This window comes from Lepidochelys kempii, chromosome 2 (assembly GCF_965140285.1).
Source record: "Lepidochelys kempii isolate rLepKem1 chromosome 2, rLepKem1.hap1, whole genome shotgun sequence".
Taxonomy (NCBI): Eukaryota; Metazoa; Chordata; order Testudines; family Cheloniidae; genus Lepidochelys; species Lepidochelys kempii.
Window position 1 is genome coordinate 201704507 of NC_136381.1, and position 26592 is coordinate 201731098.

A 26592-nucleotide genomic window follows, 5' to 3' on the forward strand; every position below is an offset into this window, starting at 1 on the left:
AAATTGGTTAGTCTCTAATGTGCCACAAGTACTCCTTTTCTTTTTGCGAATACAGACTAACACGGCTGCTACTCTGAAACCTGTCAATATTTTCGTTGTTTATGAACCTTTTGCTTGCTTGTTCGCAAGCGTTTATAATCATAACTAGAATCAATCAAAGGGAGGAACAATTTGGATCTCCTTGTAGTGTTTCCTATTGGAGCTGCTTTAAAACATAACATTTGTCCCTTTTGAATTAAAGTGAATTTTGTCCCCATTTCATAAAATCTTGATGGCATAATCGTCTGGTGACAGCCATACTGTATTTCTATTTGATATTATTTGGCCAGTCTTTGCTTGTTTGTCTTTTGGCAAGATTTCTTTTTGAACTGGTTATACCTTCTCAGAATTGTTGTCTTCATGATTCAGGCAGGGTGTGCCCATTAACTCTCAATTAAATGTCCAAGATGGGTGATATATTTAATATTTGTACATTTCCTTTTCTTCCAACACACATTATTTCTTGTTGCACATTTGCCTTTCTTAAAATTCCATAAATACATATTTTATAAATTGTCCCTTCAATCATTTTTGAGGGAAGGATTGTTGTGTGTCTTGCCCTCCAACCCTTTTCCCCTCAAAGTAATAGGCCAATTTGGCACATTAGTCTTTACCTTTTGTATATATTTCTATTTCTGCCATTTAAAAAAAATCTCTTTAGCAGGTTTGAATGCCTTTGAGTCACGGAACTGAGATCAAAGACTAATCCATTAGTTGCCTTTCAGAATTGCCCTTGCCTGAGAGACACTCACAGAAAGTTGAAAACTAGCCTTGGTAAAATGTGTTGACTTCAGCGAGACTAATTCGGAAAGTATGTAATATGCCCAGAAGTTCTTCATTTGTTATTTACTTAGCCAATCTTGCTAAATAATCACATAAATTATATAAACAATTGTGTATCTTTAATCTTGTTTGTTTTGTGTATTGCCTTATAGTTCTTGGAGTAATTTTTCCCTTGAAAAACTGAAAGTAACTTCTATTGATGATCTGAGATCATTAGTGGACTTTTAGCTTAGCTGCTGGTTTTAAAAATGCTTGAAACCCATTGATTTTCTGTTTTAAAATTTAAAATACTTAACCAATTCCTCACCTTGCAGTGCATGCTTGGGGCCAATTCCCAAGCAGCCCACTGGGTCACAAGTATCTCAGACAGGACCTTTCTAACTGACAAATCTCATTGGGACCCATCTCATGATTTGTTCCAATGCAGATCTCAGCTAGCTCCAGTGGCCTGGGTGGGTATGAAGACCGTGCCCCCTCTCTATTCTCAGGCCTGCGCAGGAACCCTGACAGAAGCCAAAGCCTGAAAGTGCTCCCTTTCTCCATTCTGGAAGTAGCAGAGGTGAGATCAGTGAAGCCACAAGCTGCATGAGACATAGAGGTGCACCCCCTCAGTATGGATTGCTGTGCCTAGGACCATTGCCCAAGCAGCGCACTAGATTACAGGGGCCTCATCTGCATACACTTGCTAACCCACCAACTGCACTACAACTTGCTAGTGTTGCAACCGTTGTAATTTAAACCCGCAAGACCAGACCTGTAGGATGCAAAATGGAAGTGAAAACCTGTATGAGAGTTTGCCAGTTTTGCCATATTGCAAACATCCCTTCCAAATTCCAGGACTGTAATTCAGCCCAGGCACTGGCACTGAAGGAAATCCAGAATACTAGTTTAAGATGGGGAGGAGTGGGACCCTCAAAGGGTTACTTGCCTTACAGCAAACTGTAGCAACCTCCAGCTCCTCCAGGGAAGAGCCTATCACCCGACCCCATTACCACCCCTACCATCCAGTGGCTGTAGAGGTGGGCAGGAAAGGGATTGGAAGGGAAAAAACAAAGCAGCAGCTCTCTCCTCAACACATGCTGAAACAAATGAGAGGGGGAAGGGGAAGCAGAGGACCACATGAAGCATTGCCCTAGCTGATCCTAGTTGTGATCTTTTCCACTCTACCCATCCGAGGGTGAGTCCACTACTGCTGGCCTCATCAAAGCTGCAGTCTAGCTAGTAAGCTGAGTAGTTGATCAAATTTGCTCATATGTACCAAACATAATATTTACCAATATGGGAGTCAATCCAAACAAGATTTTCTCTCTCATGTGTGCGCACACATACACAAAACAAAATTTGTTTGGATTGACTCCCATGAAATATTTCATCACAAAAGACAGGGAGTTGGCTGAAAAAAATTATGTACCGTGGGAGAGTTACAACGGAAACTACATCTCAGTCTTAGCTACAGAATTTGCTATTGGCAAACATACTAGGTAAGGTTCATTTGAGGCATTACAGTTTATCCAATGCTCTTCTTGTGAAATGGTTATAGTGAAACTGTTAATGCAGATTTATAGTATGGCATGGGTACTTAACCAAAGAAAATAAGTAATGATCATATATCCATTTTGACACTTATTTGTCAGTGAGCATTTCTTGATAGGACCAAAAGTTGTTGTGGCTCAATATTCCTTAAATTTGATATATTGTCCTTGGATTTATGGAAAGTTTTTATAGCTCTATTTATACTTCAGATTTATTCACATCTTCACGAATATCATTACTACGCGGCTATGGTGAAACTATCCTCATTGTTGAGAAAAATAACCTATTTGGTTTCTTCATGGTACATTTTAATAAATGGAGAACATTTTATATTTCATCATAGATGGACCTAATTCTGATCTCTGTTGACATGTAAATCCAAAGTAACTCGATTGAGTTTGATAACTGACATCAGAGTTTCATGCTGTATTGTATGATATGCATTTCTTGAGCAGACTGATTACTAATCATGTACTTAAACTAATTTGTTCAGAAATTGGTGGATTTTTGGTATACTTTTCCCCTCAGCTATTTTTTTTCTGAAAAAGACCTTTTAGACATAATTAAAATTTAACTTCTTGTATTGTGTTGTAACCGACATCTCATTATTTTCACATATTATACGACCTATTGTTGATGTCTGAAGAGTGGGCCAAACTTGTCCTTGAAGTCAATGGCATTGTAGGAAAATGAACATAAAACATGGCTCAGTTAATTTTAATGTGTAGGCAACTAGTTTTAGTAAAAATAATTACTGGATGAAATGCTCTGGGGGTCAGTGTTCAAGGAAGGACGTGACAGATACGTAACTTAAGAGAGTTCTAATACAAAAAGGAGCAACAATTTAAAAACAAGATTATCTTTTGTGGCATGCTATAGGCTTTTGGATAAAATGGTTACACTGGGTTTTTCTGTCTCCTATACCATTTTCTCTGTGCGGGCTTTCCATTTAGTGATCCCATTTTCTATTATTCAGAGCTAAATTGCCGCAACACAAGTATGAGCTAGAAGTCACTTTTATACTGCAGCCAACTCTCCAGGAGGAGTTGGAAAAGAAATCCACCTAAACAAAACTCACTTCCCTCACAAAAAATGAGAAATCAGGCTTTATGCATATGAAGTTGACAAGGCAGAGGGTTGCAGTATACTGCCACTCACTGTCCAACACAAGTTTGCTATTCCATGTCATGGGTTAGAATGGTGGCTGCATTCAACCGTTCCCCTCAACTTTAGTAGGTGTTAAGGTCACAACATCCATGTAATCGAAGACCCTGTTTCCTTGCTGGACTGCCACCTTCAACATCGCTTTTGATTCTGGTTTGTGCAGAACACACAGAAGCAGAGAGACACATCCCCCCTCTATCCCCCTGTCATGCTGATACACCAGCAGGCCCTTCCTCACTTTAGCTCCACTGCAGAGCTAAAGTGATACACAGAGCTTAGTACAGATCCTCTTCACTGAGGTGAACATCCCTCCGACAGCTGGGCAAATTTTTTCAGACAAATAGTTTATTCGCCCCAAAATTCAGACTCTGGTCAACCAAACTATTTGCAAATTTGAGACAAATGTGGTGGTGAACAGTTTTGGACAAAACAAACACCTGCCCCTCAAAAAACAGGGGGGATAGATTCACAAGGAGCTTAGGTGCCATTCACAAAACAGTCCTCTTCTTTCACCCAATAGCACAGTGGTTAGGGCACTTGTCAGGGAGAAAGAAGACCCAGGTTCAATTCCCTGCTTTAATTATTATGTATTTATACAAAGTGCAACAGCTTCAACAGGAGAGATTGAGAGTTTCCCTCTGCAAATAGCCAACATGCTGGTAGCTAGGGCACTCACTTGGGATAAGGGAGACCTGGATTCAAGTTCCTGCTCCAGAGTGGGGATTTGAACCTTGGGCTCCCACATCATAGCTGAGTTCCCTAATCACTGTCCTATCAGGTATGAGGGTGGTGTGGGTGCATGCACAGTTGTCACTGGTGGTTGTTTTTTGGGGGGGTAAATCCAGCCCTTTGTTTCCTTTGCTTTTATTAAAAAAAATGTTTTAAATGCCTGAAAATGAAACAAAAGTTTTGTTCACTTTTTCGAGTGGCCAAAAATTCAGAATACTTTGGTTTGATTCAAACTGATTTTTCCCCCATTTTTCAGAACTGCCAGAGAAATGAAAAAATCATTATTTTCAGAGTTATACTTTGCCTCATAGATAGTCCATACGCAAGTAGTAATCACTTTGAATGCAGTTTTCTTGGAGGTAATTCACTTACTAGATGAGTAGAAGAGGATAGGCAAGCAACTGCAAAGTCTGTGGCTGGCGAAACCTCTATGAAATTCTTTCAGGTATCTAATTATACTTTAAGGGGTAGAGTAAACTGTAATTAAGCCCTTTTACAATTCTGATTTATCACAGAGTTCAGAGGTGGGTGCACATAGGAAGAATCTCTGTGTGCTAAGAGCCTAGACCAGTATTTTCAAATGTGTGTACCTGAACTTTGACACCATCCCCTCTAACTCCATATTTAGGCACCTAAAAGTGGTCTGATGTTTAGAGGTACTAAGTTTGCAAACCATCGAAAAAAGCAAGCCACTTAAGCATCTAATGGCCTAAATTTAAATGCCTGTGTTTGAAAATTATGTATGTTGTCCCTAATATATTTGAGAAGTGTTGTATTTAAGCTTTATTTGTAGTATGTGAGAGAGAACTTGACTCTGAGGTACAGCCCTGGTGAACGCTACAAACTTATGTTGTTATAACTACATCACTCAGGGGTTTGGAAAATCCACACCCCTGAGCGACACACTGACACAGTGTAGATGATGGGGGGACTTCTACTGTTGACATAGCTACCACCTTTCAGGGAGGTGGACTACCTACAAGAAGCTCTTTTGTTGGCGTTGATTATGTCTTCACTAAGCACTACAGCAGTGCGACTGCACCGCAGCACCTCTGTAAGTGTAGACAAGTCCACAGTCTTTTCATTGGGACATGGGAAACAGATAGAATTACTTTGCGGGCAGATATAGTGGCAGGGCATTTTCAGACTTCATAATTAAATTCAGAGATACAGCAGATCAAAAGGGAGCTGTACAAAAAGATGTAACAAGAAAATCTGGTGCTGATACAAACTAGAGTTTCTCTGTGTAAATGTCTTTCTGAATTAGAATGAGAAGAGGCTCTGTTAATACGATCAAAAGGTGAGAACAGAGCTGAAACCCTCCTTTTAAAGCTAACTATTATAAACCAGATACGAAAGTATTTGAATGTTATTGGCAGTGTGTTAGAAAAGCAGTGTCTTTGATCTTCTTCTGCAAGAAAAGTACTGGAGCATTTAGAGTTTAAAATAAATCAGTTGTCCCTGGGTGATTTTACAATATTTTTTTCGATTAAACAGTAAATGGCAGCACGCATTTTGTGTTTTGATCCCAATTTGTCTTTAAAGATAAACATGGCCGGCCTATGTCTGTCCTCGGAGAACTCAGTGGAACACATAGTTACTGTAGGCTGCTCTATTGGCTGTTGTTTGGTTGCAGTGGTTGCTCTATAGATTAAGGAACAAGTGTCTCAGCACGGTCTTAGAAAGATTGGAGATGCCTTTCTTTAGTATGGGATGAAAAATTAAGGTAAATAAAGATCCAATGGAAATCTTGCAAATGTAGGGATGTTATTAACAGCAGTGTTCTCATCAAATTGTCAGTGGGTAGTTTACATTTTCCACACACAAATTCCAGCTCTGGTTTCAGTTGATATTCCTCACTTTCTGCTCTAAATTGCTGTGTAGTGATGCTGTGCACTACCAACAGTTGCCATGTTTATCCCAGAGGTGGCTGGATTTCAGTGGGTGTGAATGATCCAATAGAGATCCCAAGTTCTGAAACCTCCTGACGTGCAGTGTATAAATGTAAGTCACTGGCATTTTCACAATATGCTAACACATTTTTTTTTTCCACAACAGGTGTAGCACATGGGTATAAAATTGCAAGGCGTAAATTTAAGGGTCAAATTCAGAGCTGATGAGAAAGTCCAGTGTAAGTTGATTTAAAATATCTGTTGAAAGAGCAGAGGCTGTATTTTATTTTACCCCATCCTTCCACCCACTCTGTATGTAAGTTACTGGTGTGTTACAGCTTACTGCTGTGTAACTTGCCCCATCTTTTATGTCACCAGAATGCCCAGAATGTTTGTTTTTCCTTTGAGGACTATACTTGACTTGTTGAATTAGTACATGTTTTCCATGGAATTAATTAACATGGTTTGTAGCCTTCTCTTCTTCACTGATATTTTATCGTACATTTAGGGTCCAATCCAATTCCCATGATAATCAACAAAAACCTCCTATTGATTTCAGTGGGCATTGGTTCAGGCTCCTTCTTTGCAACAATTTCCAATTTGGAATTACAGTGTAGAAGTTATCATAGATTGTATGTTGAGAAACAGAGATCTTAGTTCATTATCAGCCTTCAGTTTTGGACCTTGCTGTGATGAATGAATATGAATTAATCACTAGCCTGGTTACCAAGGGACCAGTGATCATGATCTAATTACATTCAATATGGTGAAACAGAGGACAGTTCCTAGCAATATATACTTGTGTTTCAAAGGGCCTAACTTCTCAAACTGAGGAGAATTATTAATTAAGTTATTAGGGAGAAAATTCAGACAGAAAAATAAGAATGACCTCTATCAGGAGTTATTTAACAAAGTGTTTACTAGATAGCCAAAAAGGCATGATTCAACAATCAACAAAGAGAGAGTAACTTTAGTCTAAAGTCCTTCTTGGTTCAGTGGCAAAGTGAAGGCTGCAATTAAAAATAAGGAGGCAACATATAACAAATGCAAAAAAGGGGAAACAGATAGCAATCAATATAAATTAGCAATCAACATAAATTAAAAGTTATAAAGTGTAGAAAAGGGAAGCCAAAGACATTGGGGGAGACTCCATGGGTGACTATATTATGGACAATAAATAGTTTTTAAAGTATATTAAGAATAAAAGAAATCCTGGCAATGTTATAAGCCCATTACTAGATGGAGACGGTAAAACTGTCAATAGTGATGCTGAAAAGGCAAAAGTGTTCAATAAATATTACTGTTGTATACTTGAAAAGAAGCAGGATGATGTACTATGCCTATCACATGAAGTATTTCCCAGTCCATTAGTAATCAAGGAGAATATTAAGAGCTACTCTGGAAACCCATTTTTACATCAGAAGGCCCAGATAACTTGTCCCCAAGAGTCCTAAAAGAGTTGACTGAGGGGTTCTCTGGCCCCCTGATGTCCATTTTTAATACATTTTGGAATAACAGGGACATTTCAGAAGACTGGAAGAATGCTAATGTACCAGTAAACAAAAGGGCATGCTGAATGACATGGCTAACTATAGGCCAGTTAGCCTGACATCAATCCTGGGAAAAATAATAGGAAAGCTGATATGGGATTCCATTGATAAAGAATTAAAGCATAAAATGAATAGATTTCAAAGCCATAAGGGACCTTTGTGATCATCTAGGCTGACTTCCTGTATAACACAGGAGGTCAGACTAGAACACAATTAATGCAATCATCATTATTTTATGGTAAATATGTCTTGACAAACCTGATTTCATTTTTTATGAGATTGCAAGTTTGGTTGATAAATGCAATAGTGTTAATGTAATGTATCTGAACTTCTGTAAGGCATTTTGATTAAGAAACTAGAAAGATACAAAATCAACATGTCACATATTAAATGGATTATAAATGGGATAACTGGTAGATCTCAAAATGTTGTTAAACATTATGAATCATAATAGAGAGAGGTTTCAGAGTAACAGCCGTGTTAGTCTGTATTCGCAAAAAGAAAAGGAGTACTTGTGGCACCTTAGAGACTAACCAATTTATTAGAGCATAAGCTTTCGTGAGCTACAGCTTACTTCATCAGATGCATATCGTGGAAACTGCAGCAGACTTTATATATACACAGAGAATATGAAACAATACCTCCTCCCACCCCACTGTCCTGCTGGTAATAGCTTATCTAAAGTGATCATCAGGTGGGCCATTTCCAGCACAAATCCAGGTTTTCTCACCCTCCACCCCCCCCACACAATTTCACTCTCCTGCTGGTGATAGCCCATCCAAAGTGACAACTCTTTACACAATGTGCATGACAATCAAGTTGGGCTATTTCCTGCACAAATCCAGGTTTTCTCACATCCCCCCCACCCCCATACACACACAAACTCACTCTCCTGCTGGTAATAGCTCATCCAAACTGACCACTCTTCAACTTTAAATCCAAGTTAAACCAGAACATCTGGGGGGGGGGGTAGGAAAAAACAAGAGGAAACAGGCTACCTTGCACAATGACTTAGCCACTCCCAGTCTCTATTTAAGCCTAAATTAATATTAAAGAATTAAAGCATAAAATGAATAAATAAATCATATTTAAATTAATATTAATTTAGGCTTAAATAGAGACTGGGAGTGGCTAAGTCATTATGCAAGGTAGCCTGTTTCCTCTTGTTTTTTCCTACCCCCCCCCAGATGTTCTGGTTTAACTTGGATTTAAACTTGAAGAGTGGTCAGTTTGGATGAGCTATTACCAGCAGGAGAGTGAGTTTGTGTGTGTATGGGGGTGGGGGGGATGTGAGAAAACCTGGATTTGTGCAGGAAATAGCCCAACTTGATTGTCATGCACATTGTGTAAAGAGTTGTCACTTTGGATGGGCTATCACCAGCAGGAGAGTGAATTTGTGTGGGGGGGTGGAGGGTGAGAAAACCTGGATTTGTGCTGGAAATGGCCCACCTGATGATCACTTTAGATAAGCTATTACCAGCAGGACAGTGGGGTGGGAGGAGGTATTGTTTCATATTCTCTGTGTATATATAAAGTCTGCTGCAGTTTCCACGATATGCATCTGATGAAGTGAGCTGTAGCTCACGAAAGCTTATGCTCTAATAAATTGGTTAGTCTCTAAGGTGCCACAAGTACTCCTTTTCTTAATAGTGAGAGGGTATGTTTCTAGTGGAGTGCCATAAGGATAACTTTTGACCCAGTACCATTTCATATATCTATCAAGGACCTGAAAGAAAACATAAAATCATTACAGATAGTTTGAAGATGACACAAACAATGGAGGAGGAGTAAATAATGACGAGGACGGGTCACTGATATGGAGCGATTTGGATCATTTGGTAAGCTGGGTGCAAGTAAACAATATATGTTTCATTATGGCCAAATGTAAATTTATACACCTAGGAACAAAGAATGTAGGCAATACTTCTAGGATGGGGGGACGGGATTCTACCTTGGGAAGTAATGACGCTAAAAATGATATAGGGCTCATAGTGGATGAGTAACTCAACAATGTTGTGGCAAAAAGGTTTAATGTGATTCTTGGGTGTATAAACAGAAGAGTTGTGAGTAGGAGTAGGGAGGTGATTTGACCTCTGGGTACAGCATTGGTGAGTCCACTAGTGGAATATTACTTGCAGTTCTGGTGTCCACATTATAAAAAGGATATTGAACTGGAGATGGTGCAGAAAAGAGATACAAAAATGATTCAAGGGATGAAGAAAATGCCTTATGGTCAGAGACATAGAGTTCAATCTGTTTAGTTTATCCAAAAGGAGATTGAGAGATGACTTAATGACAGTGTATAAGTATCTTCCACAGGGAGAAAATACTGGGTAGAAAAGGCTTTTTTAATCCAGTGGAGTAAAGCATAATAAGAACCAATGATTGAAAGCTGAAGCCAGAGAAATTTAAATTGGAAATCAGTGAAGGTGATTAGCCATTGGAAGTGGTGGATTCTCCATCTCTTGCTATCTCCAAATCAAGACTAGATGCCATTCTGGAAGATACGCTTTAGCCAACACAAATTATTGGGCTCAATACAGGGGTAACTGGTGAAATATAATGGCCTCTGATATATAGGAGGTCAGACTAGATGATCTAATAGTCCCTTCTGGCCTTAAACCTTATGAATCTATGCATAAGGGGGCCCCTACATATCCGAATCCTTTGTCCTCCAGGATGGACCACAACCTGCCTGAACAGGGAACAGTGGTCTGAGAAGCAAGTAAAGGCCCAGTCTGCTGAAACAGAAGTGATGGTGAATTTCTCATTAGTCCAACTAATATTCTTATGTGAATGGCCCCTGTCACTGCCACCTGGAGGAATGGGCAAGGTTATAGTCTAGGAGGAATGGCACTTGGATAGGGCCAGAGGGTTTGTCTAGGGCCATAAATTGCCTTAACCCAGCTCTTGACTGAAATAGTTATGGATCTTCTTAAAAACGTTTGATCTCTAACATGAACCCTGAATAAGACTTATCACTTCCTGCCACGACTTATTGCTTATATGATTATAATATCTCTAACAAATTGTGATCAATAGACATGATCAAAGAAGCTTCTGCATTAGGCATATTTTTCATTCTGATTTATCATCTTAACCCCAATCAAATACCTGAATGGGTCCCTTAGTGGAATAACAAGCAGAGCCAGTGCCTGAAATGTTGAATTGAGTTTTTTTTAAAGGTACTGTAATAAACATCACTATTCATGAAGAAAAATGTGACCTTTCATTTGAAATATATCTATGTCCAGACTGTAAACTAGTATCAGTATAAAATGTAAGCCACTTGGTTTCTACACATAAATGCATATTGGTGCTATTCATAGTTCTTAAACCTCATATTTGGAAAATCCTAGCTACTTACACATAAGGTTTGCTGCAAGTACTGTTATTGAACAGATAAAGTCTGCATGGCTAAGATTTGTAAAGGCTCTCCACATCAAAAGGAGAGTCTTTGTTTATCTCTAGAAAATGCTTTTATAAGAGGTTCTGGATAGCCATTTCCAATAGAGAATGGACCAGTTGATCAGATAGCAGCTAAACTAATGAAAAGCATCATGGAAGTGACAGGAAGATTAATTAAGTTCCTCCAGTTGTATTCATGTGTGGCAGTACAGAGTTCCTTTGGGTACTGTGCAGTTAAATGGTATTCATGGTGACAAATACTGCAGATTTCTAGAAGTGACACTTCTGAGTCAAGGGTAAAAGCACATTTGGTAGTTTTATCCAGTGGAAAAAGATCAGAACAGAGATGAGCTACTATGATAGTTAAACACACACACACACACTCACACAACCCTCCCCTTTAATTTAACCTCAGGGGATTAGTTAGGAATTGCAAAATCTATGTTATTTTGTAGTAAAAATGCCATATGTCTTAAACTATTCCAGATGGCTTCAAAGTAAAAACAAACCAAACTTCTAGCCAATGTATTAAGTGTATTTGACTTCAGGCACACATTTATGCACACTTGGAAACACTTCCAATTACTTTTGGATTCTTGCAAAATTGTGGCTTAATTACTCTTCTTTCTGCACTGTTGTTGTTATGGCATAAATAATAATAAAGTGTCCATTATCTATAATGTTCCCCCATCCCCAATTTGCTTAAATGCTGCTCAGATTACCTTGAAGAGGTTTTTTTTTTTCATTTTTCAAAGGGAAACAAAGAGATTCCGTGTGATTTGGGCTGCTGCTTCCATTTTGTTTTCAGATTCAACACAGTACATTTCTGTTGCTCATGGTTGTCTGTGCACAATAGATGAAATTTATTTTGAGAAAAATTGGAAGCCTCTCAGGTGTATGAGATCTTTTAGCCTTCTATACGAGACACACAAACTGATAATGTTGTGTCACTGGTGTCTTTTGTTGCACGGTATTACATTTCTGCCAACAAAGAGTCCCTGCATGTGCTTCTGCACTCGCCTTAAAAAAAAAAAAAAGTGCGGTAAGTCTATCAGATTGAAATTCCTCAAAGCCAACCAGTAAGAATCTTGATATAAATCTATTATTGGTTGCTTCCTGGGATAATTCGAAACCAGAAGTGAGGTTTCCAGGAATCAGCAGGCACATTAATTTTATTAAATATTAATCAATGTTTGCAGTAGACATGTCTGCAAGTAGTTTTAGTTCCCAACATGGGGCATAGTATAAATTAGTACTAAAATGTGTGTGAAAAGAGTGGGCTCAAAGTTAAAAAACAGGATGGTAGAGCATATACCTTACCAAGGGCTGCATTGTGGCTTTGGTCCTGAGCATAGGGGTGGGCCACCCCAGGAGAAACACGGGGCACAAATTATGTCTTTGGGAAGTACAATTCCCACCCTACTTCTCCCTTATTCTAGGCAGGTTGTAATATGCTGCTGACCCATACCTGCAGAAAATTTTAACACCTCTGTGACAGCTCAGCTCTGCTGGTCTGTGTATCAGAAGGGAAGAACCCAGAGTTTTCTCTACCTGCCCACTAGCTTATTCCTGCATGCCCAGACACCTGGTCCAAGTAGTGCACTCACAGGCATAAGGAAGGTTCTTACTTTATGACCCTGCAAAGCTCTGTTCAGTAGAGTCCTAAATGCTTGTCCTAAAACACCAATCACTGAATGTTAAAATTACCACACCAAATCCTGTTTTCCTTTGCAGCCATGCAATTCTATTTTGGGATCAGAATTTGGCCTGTGTTTATTGGAGCTCTGATGCTTTCTGTGATTTTTTGGGAATTACACATGTGGTGAAAGCATGATTTGGCCCGAAGTATGTGAATTTGGGCTATGGAAGCTTGCCAGAAAGAAAGACCAGCCTCTTCCCTTGCATCTGCTCCATAAGGGAAATTCAAAGTTACTTAAATAAAATATCCAGTTCTCTTATGGCTCTTTTTGATTATAGATTTTCTTTGTTTATACAACATATAATAACTGGAGTGACAGTTTTAACACATTAGAGTATAAAAGTGAAAATAATCACCCAAACTGTGTCTGTACTGAAGATGAGTTTTAAAAGGGACAAGATCCTGTGGTGGTGTAAAACTTAAACAGAGCTACAGTGCTTTATACCAGCTGAGGATCTAGCCCAAGATACATGACAATTTACGATGACACAGGTAGCATTGCACATTATGCAGCTGTTTAGAATGAGGAGGAGATGGCTTCTGTGCCGGCAACTAAGCTCCAAATGCTACTGCGTTGATCTGCCCCTTTAACTATTTGGGCACTGTGTACTCACCAGGTGCAGAGCTTCACTTTCGTTTGTCCCTGTTCGTTGCCAGAAAAATAAAGCTACCACAGCAAATAGCTGTGTTACTATCAGCTTCCCCTACATCTATAACCTTTGCTGTTCGGTCCAAATGTAACAGCTACCTCTACCTTCCTTGGTGTAGAGGGTCCTCCTTCAGCATGCTCAATGTAGTTTTGCTGTGCAAGATGGAGGCTGGATTTGCGACCTCTTGTAACCTAGAGCTCTGCAGAGATGTTTGGGGAGAGGCACGGCTAGGTCAAGAGCAGAGTTGAAGGATTTGCCATTGGATAGGTCCTCTGGTCTTTTTTATTCCCACTAAGGAGAGGTATGTGAGGGCTGCAGAGATTGTCCTTGAGTAAGTCTGCTGATGATCTGTGAGGATTACTTGCCCCTCCTCGAAAAATGTCACCACTTCTTATCTGAAATGCTTGGACTGGACATCAGCAACCACATTTTCTGCTAGAGGTAAAATATATTCCCTTGTACAAAGAGGCAGCAAATGAGTGAGTGAGAATGACTGTATAGCCTGGTAACTAGGGCACTCCCTGTAGGAGGTGGGAGACTGAAGATCAAGTCCCCGGTCTGGTCAATACTTAATTATTTATACATAGTGGAAAAGCTTCAACAGAAGAGGCTGAAAGAAGCCTATGCCAGAATATCCCATACCTCATCAGGGCCCTTGCTTACAAAATAGTAGACTCAAGTTCAAATCCCTGTTCCACAGAGGAGGGGAAATTGAACGTTGGTTGCCCGCATCTCAGGTGGGTGCTTTATCCACTGGGTAAAGGTTATAAAGGAGGCTTCCATTACCTCCTTCTCACCTTTTGTGAACCTAGCCCTTTGTTTCTTTTGCTTTTGTATAAAAAAGTGCCTGGAAACACAATGAAATGGAAAAGGAGTATTTGTGGCACCTTAGAGACTAACCAATTTATTTGAGCATAAGCTTTCATTTTGAATCAACCAAAACATTTTGTTTGACCCAAAATAGTTTTTTGTTGACTTTTCAATTTGCCCAATTTTTCTGAAACACTTGTGTTTTGCTTAGGTCAAGCTGAATTTTTTTTCTTGATGTTTTTTTTTTCCAGCTCTGACAGAGGAAAAAATAGTTATTCACCCAAGTTTAGCCATGACCCCTATACACCTCTTTTGCAGGACCTTCTTGTCATGAAATTCATATAATGGCCTTTCCCCTCCTTCAGTCTGCACTCAACTCTTTTGACCTTTGTGGCGGTAGCATGAAACCCAGTCAAGTCTTGTACGGGGTGTAGAGTTCCCTTGCATGTCTAGTATATAGCCACCATCTACAACAGAACTTTGTTTGGCTCCTTTGATACTAGAATAATTGCACCCTAAGTGATGGGACCTCATAAAAACTGAACTTAGTGTGGAGGTTTTAAGGATAAGAAGTGGAGATTTAAGTGAATTATACCATTAATGATCTGGATGATGGGATTACTTGCACCCTCAGCAAGTTCTTGGATGACACTACGCTGGAGGGAGAGGTAGATACACTGAAGGGTAGGGATAGCGTCCCGTGACATAGACAAATTGGAGGACTGGGCCAAAAGAAATCTGATGTGGTTCAACAAGGACAAGTGCAGAGTCCTGCACTTAGGACAGAAGAATCCCATGCATTGCTACAGGCTGGGGACCAACTGGTTAAGCGGCAGTTCTGCAGAAAAGGACCTGGGGTTTACAGTGGACAAGAAGCTAGATAAGAGTCAACAGTGTGTCCTTGTTGCCAAGAACACTAACAGCATCTTGGGCTGCATTAGTAGGAGCATTGCCAGCAGATCGAGGGAAGTGATTATTTCCCTCTATTTGGCACTGGTGAGGCCACATATAGAGTATTTTGTCCAGTTTTGGTCCCCGTACTACAGAAAAGATGTGGGCAAATTAGAAAGAGTCCAGCAGAGGGCAGCAGAAATGATTAGGGGGCTGGGTACATGATTTATGAGGAGAGGCTGAGGGAACTGGGCTTATTTAGTCTGCAGAAGAGAAGAGTGAGGGGGCATTTGATAGGAGCTTTCAACTATCTCAAGGGGAGTTCCAAAGAGGATGGAACTAGACTGTTCTCAGTGGTGGTAGATGACAGAAGAAGGAGCAATGGTCTCAGGTTGCAGTGGAGGAGGTCTAGGTTGGATATTAGGAAACACTATTTCATTAGGAGGGTGTTGAAGCTCTGGGATGGGTTACCCAGGGAAGTAGTGGAATCTCCATCCTTAAAGCTTTTTAAGGCCTGGATTGACAAAGCCCTGGCTGGGATGATTTAGTTGGGGTTGGTCCTGGTTTGAGCAGGGGATTGACCTCCTGAGGTCTCTTCTAACCCTAATCATCTATGATTCTATGATATCTGTCATCCTCTTTCCTGTGGAATGAAAGCATTTATCCCATTTGATCCCACTATAATGAGATAAACACTTCAGTGTACTTTCCTTTGTTATTTTTAGTTTATTTTTATTTATTTATCTTAAGTGTACTACTAGTGAAAGATGCCATATTGGCAATACACAAAACTAATATCCTTTACTGATCCACAGAACAGACTTGGTACATACAGAGGTACGGACAGTGCAGCCTTCCCAGTGCTGCTAATATGCATCCAATCTAATCTGAGGCATGACCTCTACGGCAACGGGGTATTTCATTATCTATGTCTTCTGTCTTTTTTCTGGAGACTGCCAACAAAGATGCCAGTTGTCCTAGCAGCTATGATCATGTGGGGATCTATCTATTAGGACCTGGCTTGGGATCACCACATTTGTCACAGAAACAACAAACTAGCTATGAGCTGCTAATGACTTACCAACTTGGACAGGATCTTGAGAGCTAGAGGTGAAAGGTTCTTAACCTCATTATAAATCTTTTCTGCCATCAAGTTTGTCTCTCACGTTGTTATTTATGGGCAGAAATCATAGTTTTAACTCATTTGAGCACAACTGTATTTCTATTTACGATTTCTGGGTTTTTAAAAATGCATTTAGAGGGAAACTAAGCTTCATACAAGACTTGGATGGAAACATCTATTTAACCTCATCCTGCAAAGTGCCAGCCATCTTCATATCCCATTGAGGTCCATGGAAATTGAGGGCATTCAGCACCCTTCTGGATTGTGCTCTCAGTGAGGAAAATATGTTAACGATATATGTGCTGTCTTTCCCGGCCTATTATATAATAGACCATATTATGTCACTGAGTGCATTTATTACACACACACACACACACACACACCCGCCAAAAAGTATAATATTTTAAGACTTTTTTTTTTGAAAGCTCAGATTAGTTGAACCAAGATATTAGAACACCCCAATGGGAGCTAGTTAAAAAAAAAAAATCTGTTTGTAGTACTCTTAGTACTGATGTCACAGGCACAGCAAGGACATGACAAGGAGGAGTCAGATTACAGTAAGAATGGGCAGTGCAGCATGCAGCCAGAGTAAACGCTAAATCAGACCGGGATTGTATCAGGGATAAGACTGCCTGCAAAGCACTCCTCCTGAGGAGGCACACTACTCACTCACTGTTCCTATGCTGGGAAATTTCCACGCAATGTAGAATGAAAGGAGCTCTGTTTTACATGTCAGCCCTGTGCAGGAGCTAATGCTGAATACACAGTGGTGGGATTCTGACTGCATGATTAATGAGAAACATCATGTATTTTGGTAAGTGTTAACTATGATGATGTAATTCTGCTTCTGCTCACATCTTATCCATAGGAGTAATTATTTAAAATTTTAGATGCAAGAACATTTCATGCTGGCACGCACCTAAAACTGACAACTAGAAAACCACATTGGTTGTGCAGTTTAAAAAGGAACCTATTGTCTTAGAAAGGATTCTGTTTGAATGGGTTATGGCTTAGTGTTAGCTGCTGAAAAAAATGAACTCACCCTACAGTTTGTCTTAAATGAACTTGTGTTTCCTCTGCTCAGGGGGGATGAAGAATTGTTGTGAAGCAAGGGAAGTTACAGACAAACTTAATGAAATATATAAGCTATTATTGCATGGTTTATGATTTGAAGTCTCAGTAAGTATTAGGTTTTCATTCAGCATTTAGGTCTAAGAATTCTAAGACTGAAAGGAGAAACAAAGCTTTATTTGCAATGGTATGTTTACCGAGTACTCTGCACTTTGCAGATCACAGCCATGGGGCTGGCTGCTCACATACCATGAAATACATGTTATTTTAAGCCTTTAGAGGTCTCAGAGCTGTTAAATATTTGTGCAGAGTTTAGTTTCGTAGCTTCATGGAAATCTTCCTTAGGTTTGCAGCTGAACTGGCTGCATACCCTAAAAACATGCTGGATCTTGGATATGTGTTACTAATGTAGTGCTGCAATACAGTGCAGGGATGTACAATCACACTGTAATACTGCAACTTACTGATGGAAAAATATTTTTTTAAATGTGATGAAAGGGAGGAAAATCCTGTTCTTTTATATTTGAAGTCTTATGCAACATTGGTATTAATGTATTGCTGCACAATATCTATTAATGAACAGAACTGGAGGATTTCTGGGACATTCAGCAGCTTTCTCTATTTCCTTAAATATTAAATCAACAGTTCACATTAAGCTTAAAGAAGTGTTTCTTTGATATTATGATTGACTGTGAGTGCTATACTGTACACAGTAGTGTGTTTTTAGTGTAGCCATTATTTCCTAATTTTCTTTACCCTCCTTAAAAATATACGGGGAAGGGCCCCCAACTTATTTACTAAAGCTGAAATCCATCAGTTGCCTTGAAGGCAACTGTGATTTTGCTGTAAGTTGTCATATTAGAAAAGATATTTTAAATTACTGGCAGAAATAGCCACCTTCAAAGATTAATTTTCTCTAATATGTCCTCAGAAGAGTGAGAAGAGATCACTCCTGTACATTGGCTGAACTATTGTTTATGCCATAAACATTTTAGGTTTGAGTGAATTGGATAATTTTATGATTAAAAACAACTTGGCATTAGGATTTGCTTTATTTTTTTATTTGGCTTGTTTTTATATCACTGCAAGTGTTCGATGTTTTCTTTGCAGTAAGCTTTGCAACGATTGCCTGCTTAGTTGTGGTAAGACTTTCTGGTTGACTATAGTTGTAAGGGTTAGAAGTATTGGGTAGAGGTCTGCTGTACTATCTTAAATTAAACTGTATCTGCTGTTTTAATGACATTTTCATATCTGTGTAACATGGGTCAGTCATTGTTTACCAGTGTTTTGCCATTCCAAACTGGGTGTACTGCTTAGTGATTCACATGGTAATTTGTTTAATTGTGTAATTCAAGTTTTTAATGGGGAAAACTGAAATGTGACCTGCTTCATTCTGAGGGTTCAACTAAAGTTTCTATTATGCAAGTTTTCAGTATGCTTTGTTTGGCCTGAAACTTCAAGTAGCATTAGTATAAAATTGGCTTCCTATTTTCCTTCTTTTGGGTAACAACCCATGCTCTAGGCGGGAATGACACATTCGTCTGCAGCTATGCTAGGCAGTCTCTTACTCCAACTGTCAGAAACCTAAAAGTTCATAATCTCACCTGCCCTAGTAGAATATTTTACTGGTACTAAGCAGTACTGCACAAAGCCAAGTGAAGGCAGAGCAGTGTGCATCACACATCACTATGACCTAACATTGAACCTTGTGCTCTATCCACCATTTATACAAAATATACATTTTAAAATTTATGCATAATTTACTGTAGTATTTCTTAAATTTTGCTTCCAACTTTTTTTTTTAATCTTTCTTGCTGCTGTTTCTTTTTGAATGTCTATTAGTGTGATGTTAATCTACTTTCAGACTAAAATAGGGGGAAAAACCCTCCCCGGATTGCAGGTGTGTATGTACATGTTTTACTTGCTTCATTAGGCCTAATTGGTACTGAAGTAAGGTAGCATAATGGTAGAGCATGCCCTATGCTGGGTGCCAAGTAAATATTAAAATAATTACCATGAAAAAAATGTAAATCCTTTTCCTCTGGAAATATGATTTTTACATAGTAAATATCCAATGATTGAAATAAGCCTATATGAAGCACTCTCTCTAAAGTTCTCTTCAGTCAAAGCCAGGTTACTGAATGCAGAAGAAGTCAATAACTGTGCACTTTGCTATATTTAAACATGCAACACCCAAGAAAATTTTGTGTAGATATTGTGTATATAGAACCACTATATAATGTGAAACTTAGCTTTCAAATGATCGAACTAATGGACGCTCTTAATGACATAAGCTTCACTCTTTCCTTCTATTAGAATTTAAATACAGTGATTTCAGGAACTGTTAATTTTCACTCACTGTGCTGTGATGTAGAGTTTGCTGTTGAGTCCCTGTGGATACTTTGGTTACCTATTCTACTAACTGTGCATTCAATATTTTGAGGTGAATATGAGTTGTGGAATTAAAATAAAAAAAACCTGGCAGTGTATTTGGAGTTTGTGGAAACCAAATGAAAAGAGTAAATACTCGTGAAGTATTTTGTAACTAAATATTTTACACTGTTTAAAAAAAAAAACTTTTGCCAAAGATGATTATCCTACTAATAATTTAGCAACCGATAAGTCTCTGCTGTGAACCTTCTCCACAGATTAGAGAAGAGAGACTGTGGGTGGTTGTCAGTGTCACAGAGCTGATGTTTCAAAGTGGTAACAGGGGATCTGCTCCAGTTCTGTGCCGTAATTTCTGGTAAAGGCAGAAGCATTGTTATGACTGACAGATTATTTGATCCTGTATGCCAGGTCTGTTTTAAGAAAAGGTCCAGTTTGGGATTGCTACCACAGTTCAGCTCCCTCTTTTAGCACCATGCATTTATATCACCCCAGCATGATGATATGGGCCAGTGAGTAGAGCCTGCTTATTTTTCAGCACCATTGTAACGGTCACTGTTGCTGCTGCTTGGGTCAAAATATATATTTGGGGCAAGGCTGTTGGGTCTAGATGATGTGATATGAAGTTCATTCTTTGCAGGCAGGAGATGAAGCCGGCTGGAGGGCATTTTAAGAGAGTTCTACGTGGTTGTGAGCTAGCAGCACATTACATGATTGTCAACCAGGGGATACGCTGCAGTGGTATTGCAGTTCAGGGACCGTGAACACTGTTTCTGAGAATCCAGTAAACCTGCAAAGGAACGGAGGGAAAGATTTTTTTTTAAACGGATTAGCACAAACTTTAATTAAAAATGAAAAAAGTGGAACATTTTGCAGTGATGTGTGCCTGATTGAGGGTGGAGGTAATATTCTGTAAGGGTAAAATTAATAAATAAAAAGAACAAATAGAAAAAATCCCTAATTCTAGGCAACCTGAAATTCAATCACATATCTGTTTGCACATTGGCTGTTTCCAGGTCCAGTTTTATTTTCCAGCGAACATAGTAGTATTTTGTCTGCATTGACGGTACAACTCTGAGTATCACTTTTTACTCCTGGAACAATTTCTTGAAAGAGAAATTCATATTGGATGAGTCATGAAGGAAAAAATGCTCCCTAAATCTCTCAGGCTCTTTAAAGAAAATACATATTGTAAAAAATGAAATAAATCTTTCACAGCAGTTTTAGTGAAAACATTTTAACAGTTGCCAATTTGTTTTTAGAAGGTTGTGATGTATATGCTAGATTACATATAGCAGAGTCCTCCCTCACTAGTTCTGTTTATCTTTATGTAAGGAAGGATGAATCAGTGAGCATCTTTAAGATCACACTTCTAAAAAATGTTGTGAAAAACCATTGATACTGGGTTATGCACTGCACTGTAGTTTATTACCAGCCATATCCAATAAAAAGTGTAGTTAATATATAAAGAATGGTGAACATGACAGAAGAATGTAGTTAAGAGCGGAAGTATTGTCTCCTGAAATCTAAAGAAGCCTTATATTTATACTGAGAACTTTACAGTGTATATGTCTTTACAGTGTACTTGTTTTCTGGAAAGTGAAGTTAATATCTTGAAACTTGAAGAATTAATTAACACACAAATACATAAAATAATAATAATTATAAATCCTGCTAGATACTTCCTAGTGCTGTGGTGTGTTGAATGCCTCCATTCAAATACCATGAAAGCTGGTTGTTAAAAGTTTCTTTAACTGGCTGCAGTATACTTATGGAAATGTGATGTGTGTGCTATTTGAGAGATAAGTTCCAAATTCATGAGAAATTGTGGCTCCCAAGGTTATCCCTTTGTGGGTGGCATAATTGTTCCAAGAACAAATGCAAAATTTAAATGAGTGCTTTCTTGCTTCATAAGAGAACATTTGGTCACAGCTGCTTTTGACTGCACCTCCCTTAACAGCAAATGTGTTTGTGTATATTTGCTTTAACTGTGATGAATGGAGTTTTCCTTGTTTTGGGCCCAATCATATCCTGCTCAGGAGAATCTTTCACCGCTGTTACACAATGCAGGGTCAGACCCATAGCACCCAGCTACCATCACTCACTTTTCTTAGTCCTAGCTCCTAGGAATGTAGGATTCCTAATTTTTTTCTTCCAAATGATATTTAATACAAATTCTTTATCATATAACACTTTAAAATAGTAATGTAGCATTTGATTCCAGAATTCTAGTTGGAGTCATATGGTTTCTACTTCTATATATCTGTGTTCAAATAAAAAAATATATGAAATTTTTATGATATGTCGTTGCCTGTTCGCAATTATAGAAATTCTTGCAGTTGCAAAAATGTTATCAGGTTACAAGAATCCCTTTCAAAGCCTCTGGCTCTCATTATGGCAGAGAGAACAGTGATAAAAAGGCAGAAATGTATTTGGACTTTGATCTTGAGAAAGGGAATGTTTCAGTTTGGTATTAGACCATGAAAAGTTCTTAAAATACAGCAAAGGTCATACAATCTTTATTTTTTAAAAAGGGGTTATTACATATCATTTACTGCAAAGATTAGTTTTGCAACTGAATTTCACAGTTGGTTGGTAGCATTAAGAGAAAATGCAGCATAAGAGATTGGCTAAAAATATCAAAACCTAAAGTGCTTGAGATCCTAGTTGAGTCAAATTGCTAGGGTTGAAAATGGGAAGAAGCTTTGCTCTCTTGCAGCATTAAGTCATTATATAGCAGAGCCACAAACCGTAAGTCAGCCAGTAGTGAACTTAAACACTGGGTTTGCTGAGATTTGATCGGATATTTGTACAAAATCTATACAGAGCTGCAAAATCTAATATATATATAAATATTCTAGCTCCATTTATCACCCACGTTTCTTCATCCCTTTATTGTTCTCTTTCTTATCTCTCATTTTGCTTTATCTAAGGCTACCACGATCATAAACGTGGCAGGGCAAGGGACTAATCAAGAGAGTTTAGACTCAAGTTCTTGTCAGTGTCAAAGGAAAAACAAACAGAATTGCAGCTTGAAATTTGGATTATTAGGGATATTACTGTGTCCTGATAGCATCATGAATACATCTGCCCTGTATCTGCTTTTTTGGTTAGAAGCTATGATGATTAGTAGCTTCTTTCAAAATTATAGAAATTAAGAGTTCTGTCGTAGATGTTTATGGCTTTTAAATAGAGGTGTTTGTTAATTTTTCACTTTCCAGTTTAGTAAGGCCAACAACTGTTTAAAAATCTAAGCATTATTGTTATAACATTCTATTCAATCTATTTATTTTTAAACAACTGGACTGAATGGTCAAATCAGTGGTTTGGAAATTAAGGGAAAACAATTGTCATTGTGGGGTCAGATTCGGATAGTCTTCCTCAAGTTGAGTAACACCACACTCCATGTCTAGGCATATTGATTTCAAAGTCTAGAATCAGAATCTAGGGGTCTTCAATACAGCTGGAAAAGCTCCTTGGTATTTTACATCTTATGGTACCTTGATCTTGGAGGCAGAGTTATAAGAGACACAATAATGAGATCACCTTGCAGTGTCTCCTTACTCTGTGTATGACCAGTTGATATTTTAGTGGGATGCATTGGAATCCAGAGGCTTTGGCTTATATTGAGAATTTGTATTTCATAGAGAGAATGTATTCTACTTATAATAAAAGGAAATTGGAAAACATATCATTCTTGTTTTCCTTCATAACACAATGTAGATCACAAAGGGATAGTTTGGGAGGAGAAGTCTATCCCTGTTTTATAAAAATGTGCTTTACCAAGATTTGAACAAACAAAGCAATGGTTTGCAAAAAGAAAAGGAGTACTTGTGGCACCTTAGAGACTAACCAATTTATTTGAGCATAAGCTTTCGTGAGCTACAGCTCACTTCATCGGATGCTTACGCTCAAATAAATTGGTTAGTCTCTAAGGTGCCACAAGTACTCCTTTTCTTTTTGCAAATACAGACTAACACGGCTGTTACTCTGAAAAAAGCAATGGTTGAGTTTAATTTAATGTTTGATTTCTACTCCATCAGTGTTTGCATTTTTTTCCTCCTGTCCTCAAAACTACAGAAGCAGATTCCAGATTGTTCAAATATTACAAGCCATGGAATTATTGTTCAGTTTCTTTTGTTCTTGTTGACCTTGTTTACTCACAGTTTGTTTACTGTGCAGTGCAGTAACTTATGAGGACAGAAGGAAATAATGGCTGTTTTTTCCAATACTGTTACCCATCATTGTGTTAGGGATCAATATTTAAAAAAGCAGAACCGTGACAAGATCTGCAGTTGTAAATGCACAAGGCAGAAGAAAAATAAAAGACTAGCCTTGGCACCACAGCTCAGATCAGTGCTCTTCTTCCTAAGCCAAGATATTTTTCACTAAAGACTGTATTGTCTGTATAGTCCAATGTTTAGCAAATGAGTTTTTGTTTGCCAGTATTTACCTGTGAAAGTCAATACACTCACCTTCTCTCAGGACCAGCCACTTATCAGAAGCATTTAGTCTGTCCGATATGTGACTATCATATAGCAAGCACAGTGCACCTTTGTTTTCGTATTATTAGTGATAAGTGGTGCTGCTAGAAGCAGCCAGTTCTTCAACATATGGTTTCAGAGTAACAGCCGTGTGAGTCTGTATTCGCAAAAAGAAAAGGAGTACTTGTGGCACCTTAGAGACTAACCAATTTATTTGAGCATAAGCTTTCGTGAGCTACAGCTCACTTCATCGGATTCATACTGTGGAAAGAACAGAAGATCTTTTTATACACACAAACCATGAAAAAATGGGTGTTTACCACTACAAAAGGTTTTCTCTCCCCCCCACCCCACTCTCCTGCTGGTAATAGCTTATCTAAAGTGATCACTCTCCTTACAATGTGTATGATAATCAAGGTGGGCCATTTCCAGCACAAATCCAGGGTTTAACAAGAACGTCTGGGGGGGGGGGGGGAAACAAGGGGAAATAGGTTACCTTGCATAATGACTTAGCCAGTCCCAGTCTCTATTCAAGCCTAAGTTAATTGTATCCAATTTGCAAATGAATTCCAATTCAACAGTCTCTCGCTAGAGTCTGGATTTGAAGTTTTTCTGTTGTAATATCGCAACTTTCATGTCTGTAATCTCATGACCCTAGAGATTGAAGTGTTCTCCGACTGGTTTATGAATGTTATAAGTCTTGACATCTGATTTGTGTCCATTTATTCTTTTACGTAGAGACTGTCCAGTTTGACCAATGTACATGGCAGAGGGGCATTGCTGGCACATGATGGCATATATCACATTGGTGGATATGCAGGTGAACGAGCCTCTGATAGTGTGGCTGATGTTATAGATATGTGCCCACATATCTATTCAGGGGACACCATCACAGGGCCTAATAACATCAGCCACACTATTAGAGGCTCGTTCACCTGCACATCCACTAATGTGATATATGCCATCATGTGCCAGCAATGCCCCTCTGCCATGTACATTGGTCAAACTGGATAGTCTCTACGTAAAAGAATAAATGGACACAAATCAGATGTCAAGAATTATAACATGCATAAACCAGTCAGAGAACACTTCAATCTCTCTGGTCATGCAATTACAGACATGAAAGTTGCGATATTATAACAGAAAAACTTCAAATCCAGACTCCAGCGAGAGACTGTTGAATTGAAATTCATTTGCAAATTGGATACAATTAACTTAGGCTTGAAGAGAGACTGGGAGTGGTTAAGTCATTATGCAAGGTAACCTATTTCCCCTTGTTTTTTCCTCCCCCCTCCTCCCCCAGACGTTCTTGTTAAACCCTGGATTTGTGCTGGAAATAAATTGGTTAGTCTCTAAGATGCCACAAGTACTCCTTTTCTTTTTTCAACAGTATGGGTTATGTGAGCTTGTCTGCTGCTGACCAGCATTAAAAACAGCAACAACCCCTCCTCAGTGCAGCATGTGTTGTTTTTGGTAGCCATAGTTTCAGCTATAAGGAATAATACTTCTACTACTACTACGACTAAAAAATAATAAAAAAAACACACCTAAAATTTCTCAGAAATGCACAGCTTACTCTTGCAGTTTACAGGTCCGGTATAGATAAATTCTTCCAACTCAAATAGGCTGTAGAATGGGGAGTGTGTTTGTGTATGTGTGTGCCACAAAGTATTTTCATACTGTTTTCTCTGTCTGTCTGTCTGTCTGAAGGAATGCCAGGCAGGCAAGTATCGGTGCCCTAGGGATATTTTTATGGAATATTTTCAATACCCTGTTACGCATTTAGCACCAAGACATGAAGTAATAATTTAACAAACATTGTTCTACTAATCCTGACCACAAATTCTATAGCTTGCAATACTGAGTATTTAATCTACCATGCCACATGTGGTAGTGTGTCATTTACACTAACCACATAATAATATTTCATTTCTATTGGACCAAATCCTGACAGGCGCTGAGTACCTGCAATTCCTGTTGGCCATTACAATATGGTATACATACTCTCCCTTTCTTTTTCTGAGAGACCCTGAGCTAACTCCTTTTTTTAAATGAGATTTTTAAATCTCTTTTTATTTCAGATGGACTATTGATTTTAATTTATAGTTTTTATAGTGATTTTAACTGTTGTTTTGATCTTGTATGTTTTTAGTCTTGGACTGAATAGTTGTTTTATGCTCGACCACCAACGATATTTTTGTACATTGATGCAACTAGACAGACACCGAGGGGTGACCAGCAGCTACCCAGCACTTGGGATTCCCACTGAATGGGCGCTTTTAGAATCAGCAAGATGCTCAACATCCCTCAGGATTTCTCTCTCAGTGCAGCATGTTGTGGAAGTAAGTCTAGTCAGACCTATAGGAGTGGGATTAGTG

General features: G+C 38.7%; 1 protein-coding gene across 4 annotated transcripts in view; it reads left to right on the forward strand.

Moving 5' to 3' along the window:
* ZNF385D (zinc finger protein 385D) overlaps positions 1-26592 on the forward strand; it is a 616194-nt gene that overhangs the window by 335794 nt on the left and 253808 nt on the right. The window contains exon 1 of one of the 4 annotated variants that reach the window (XM_073333498.2): positions 16859-17085. The exons of the other annotated variants lie outside the window; for them this stretch is intronic. Within the exon in view, the coding sequence (XP_073189599.1) occupies positions 17064-17085 (22 nt within the window). The 5' untranslated portion in view covers positions 16859-17063. Of the gene's footprint in view, positions 1-16858; positions 17086-26592 lie in introns of those variants that run through there. 4 annotated transcript variants of the gene reach the window in all.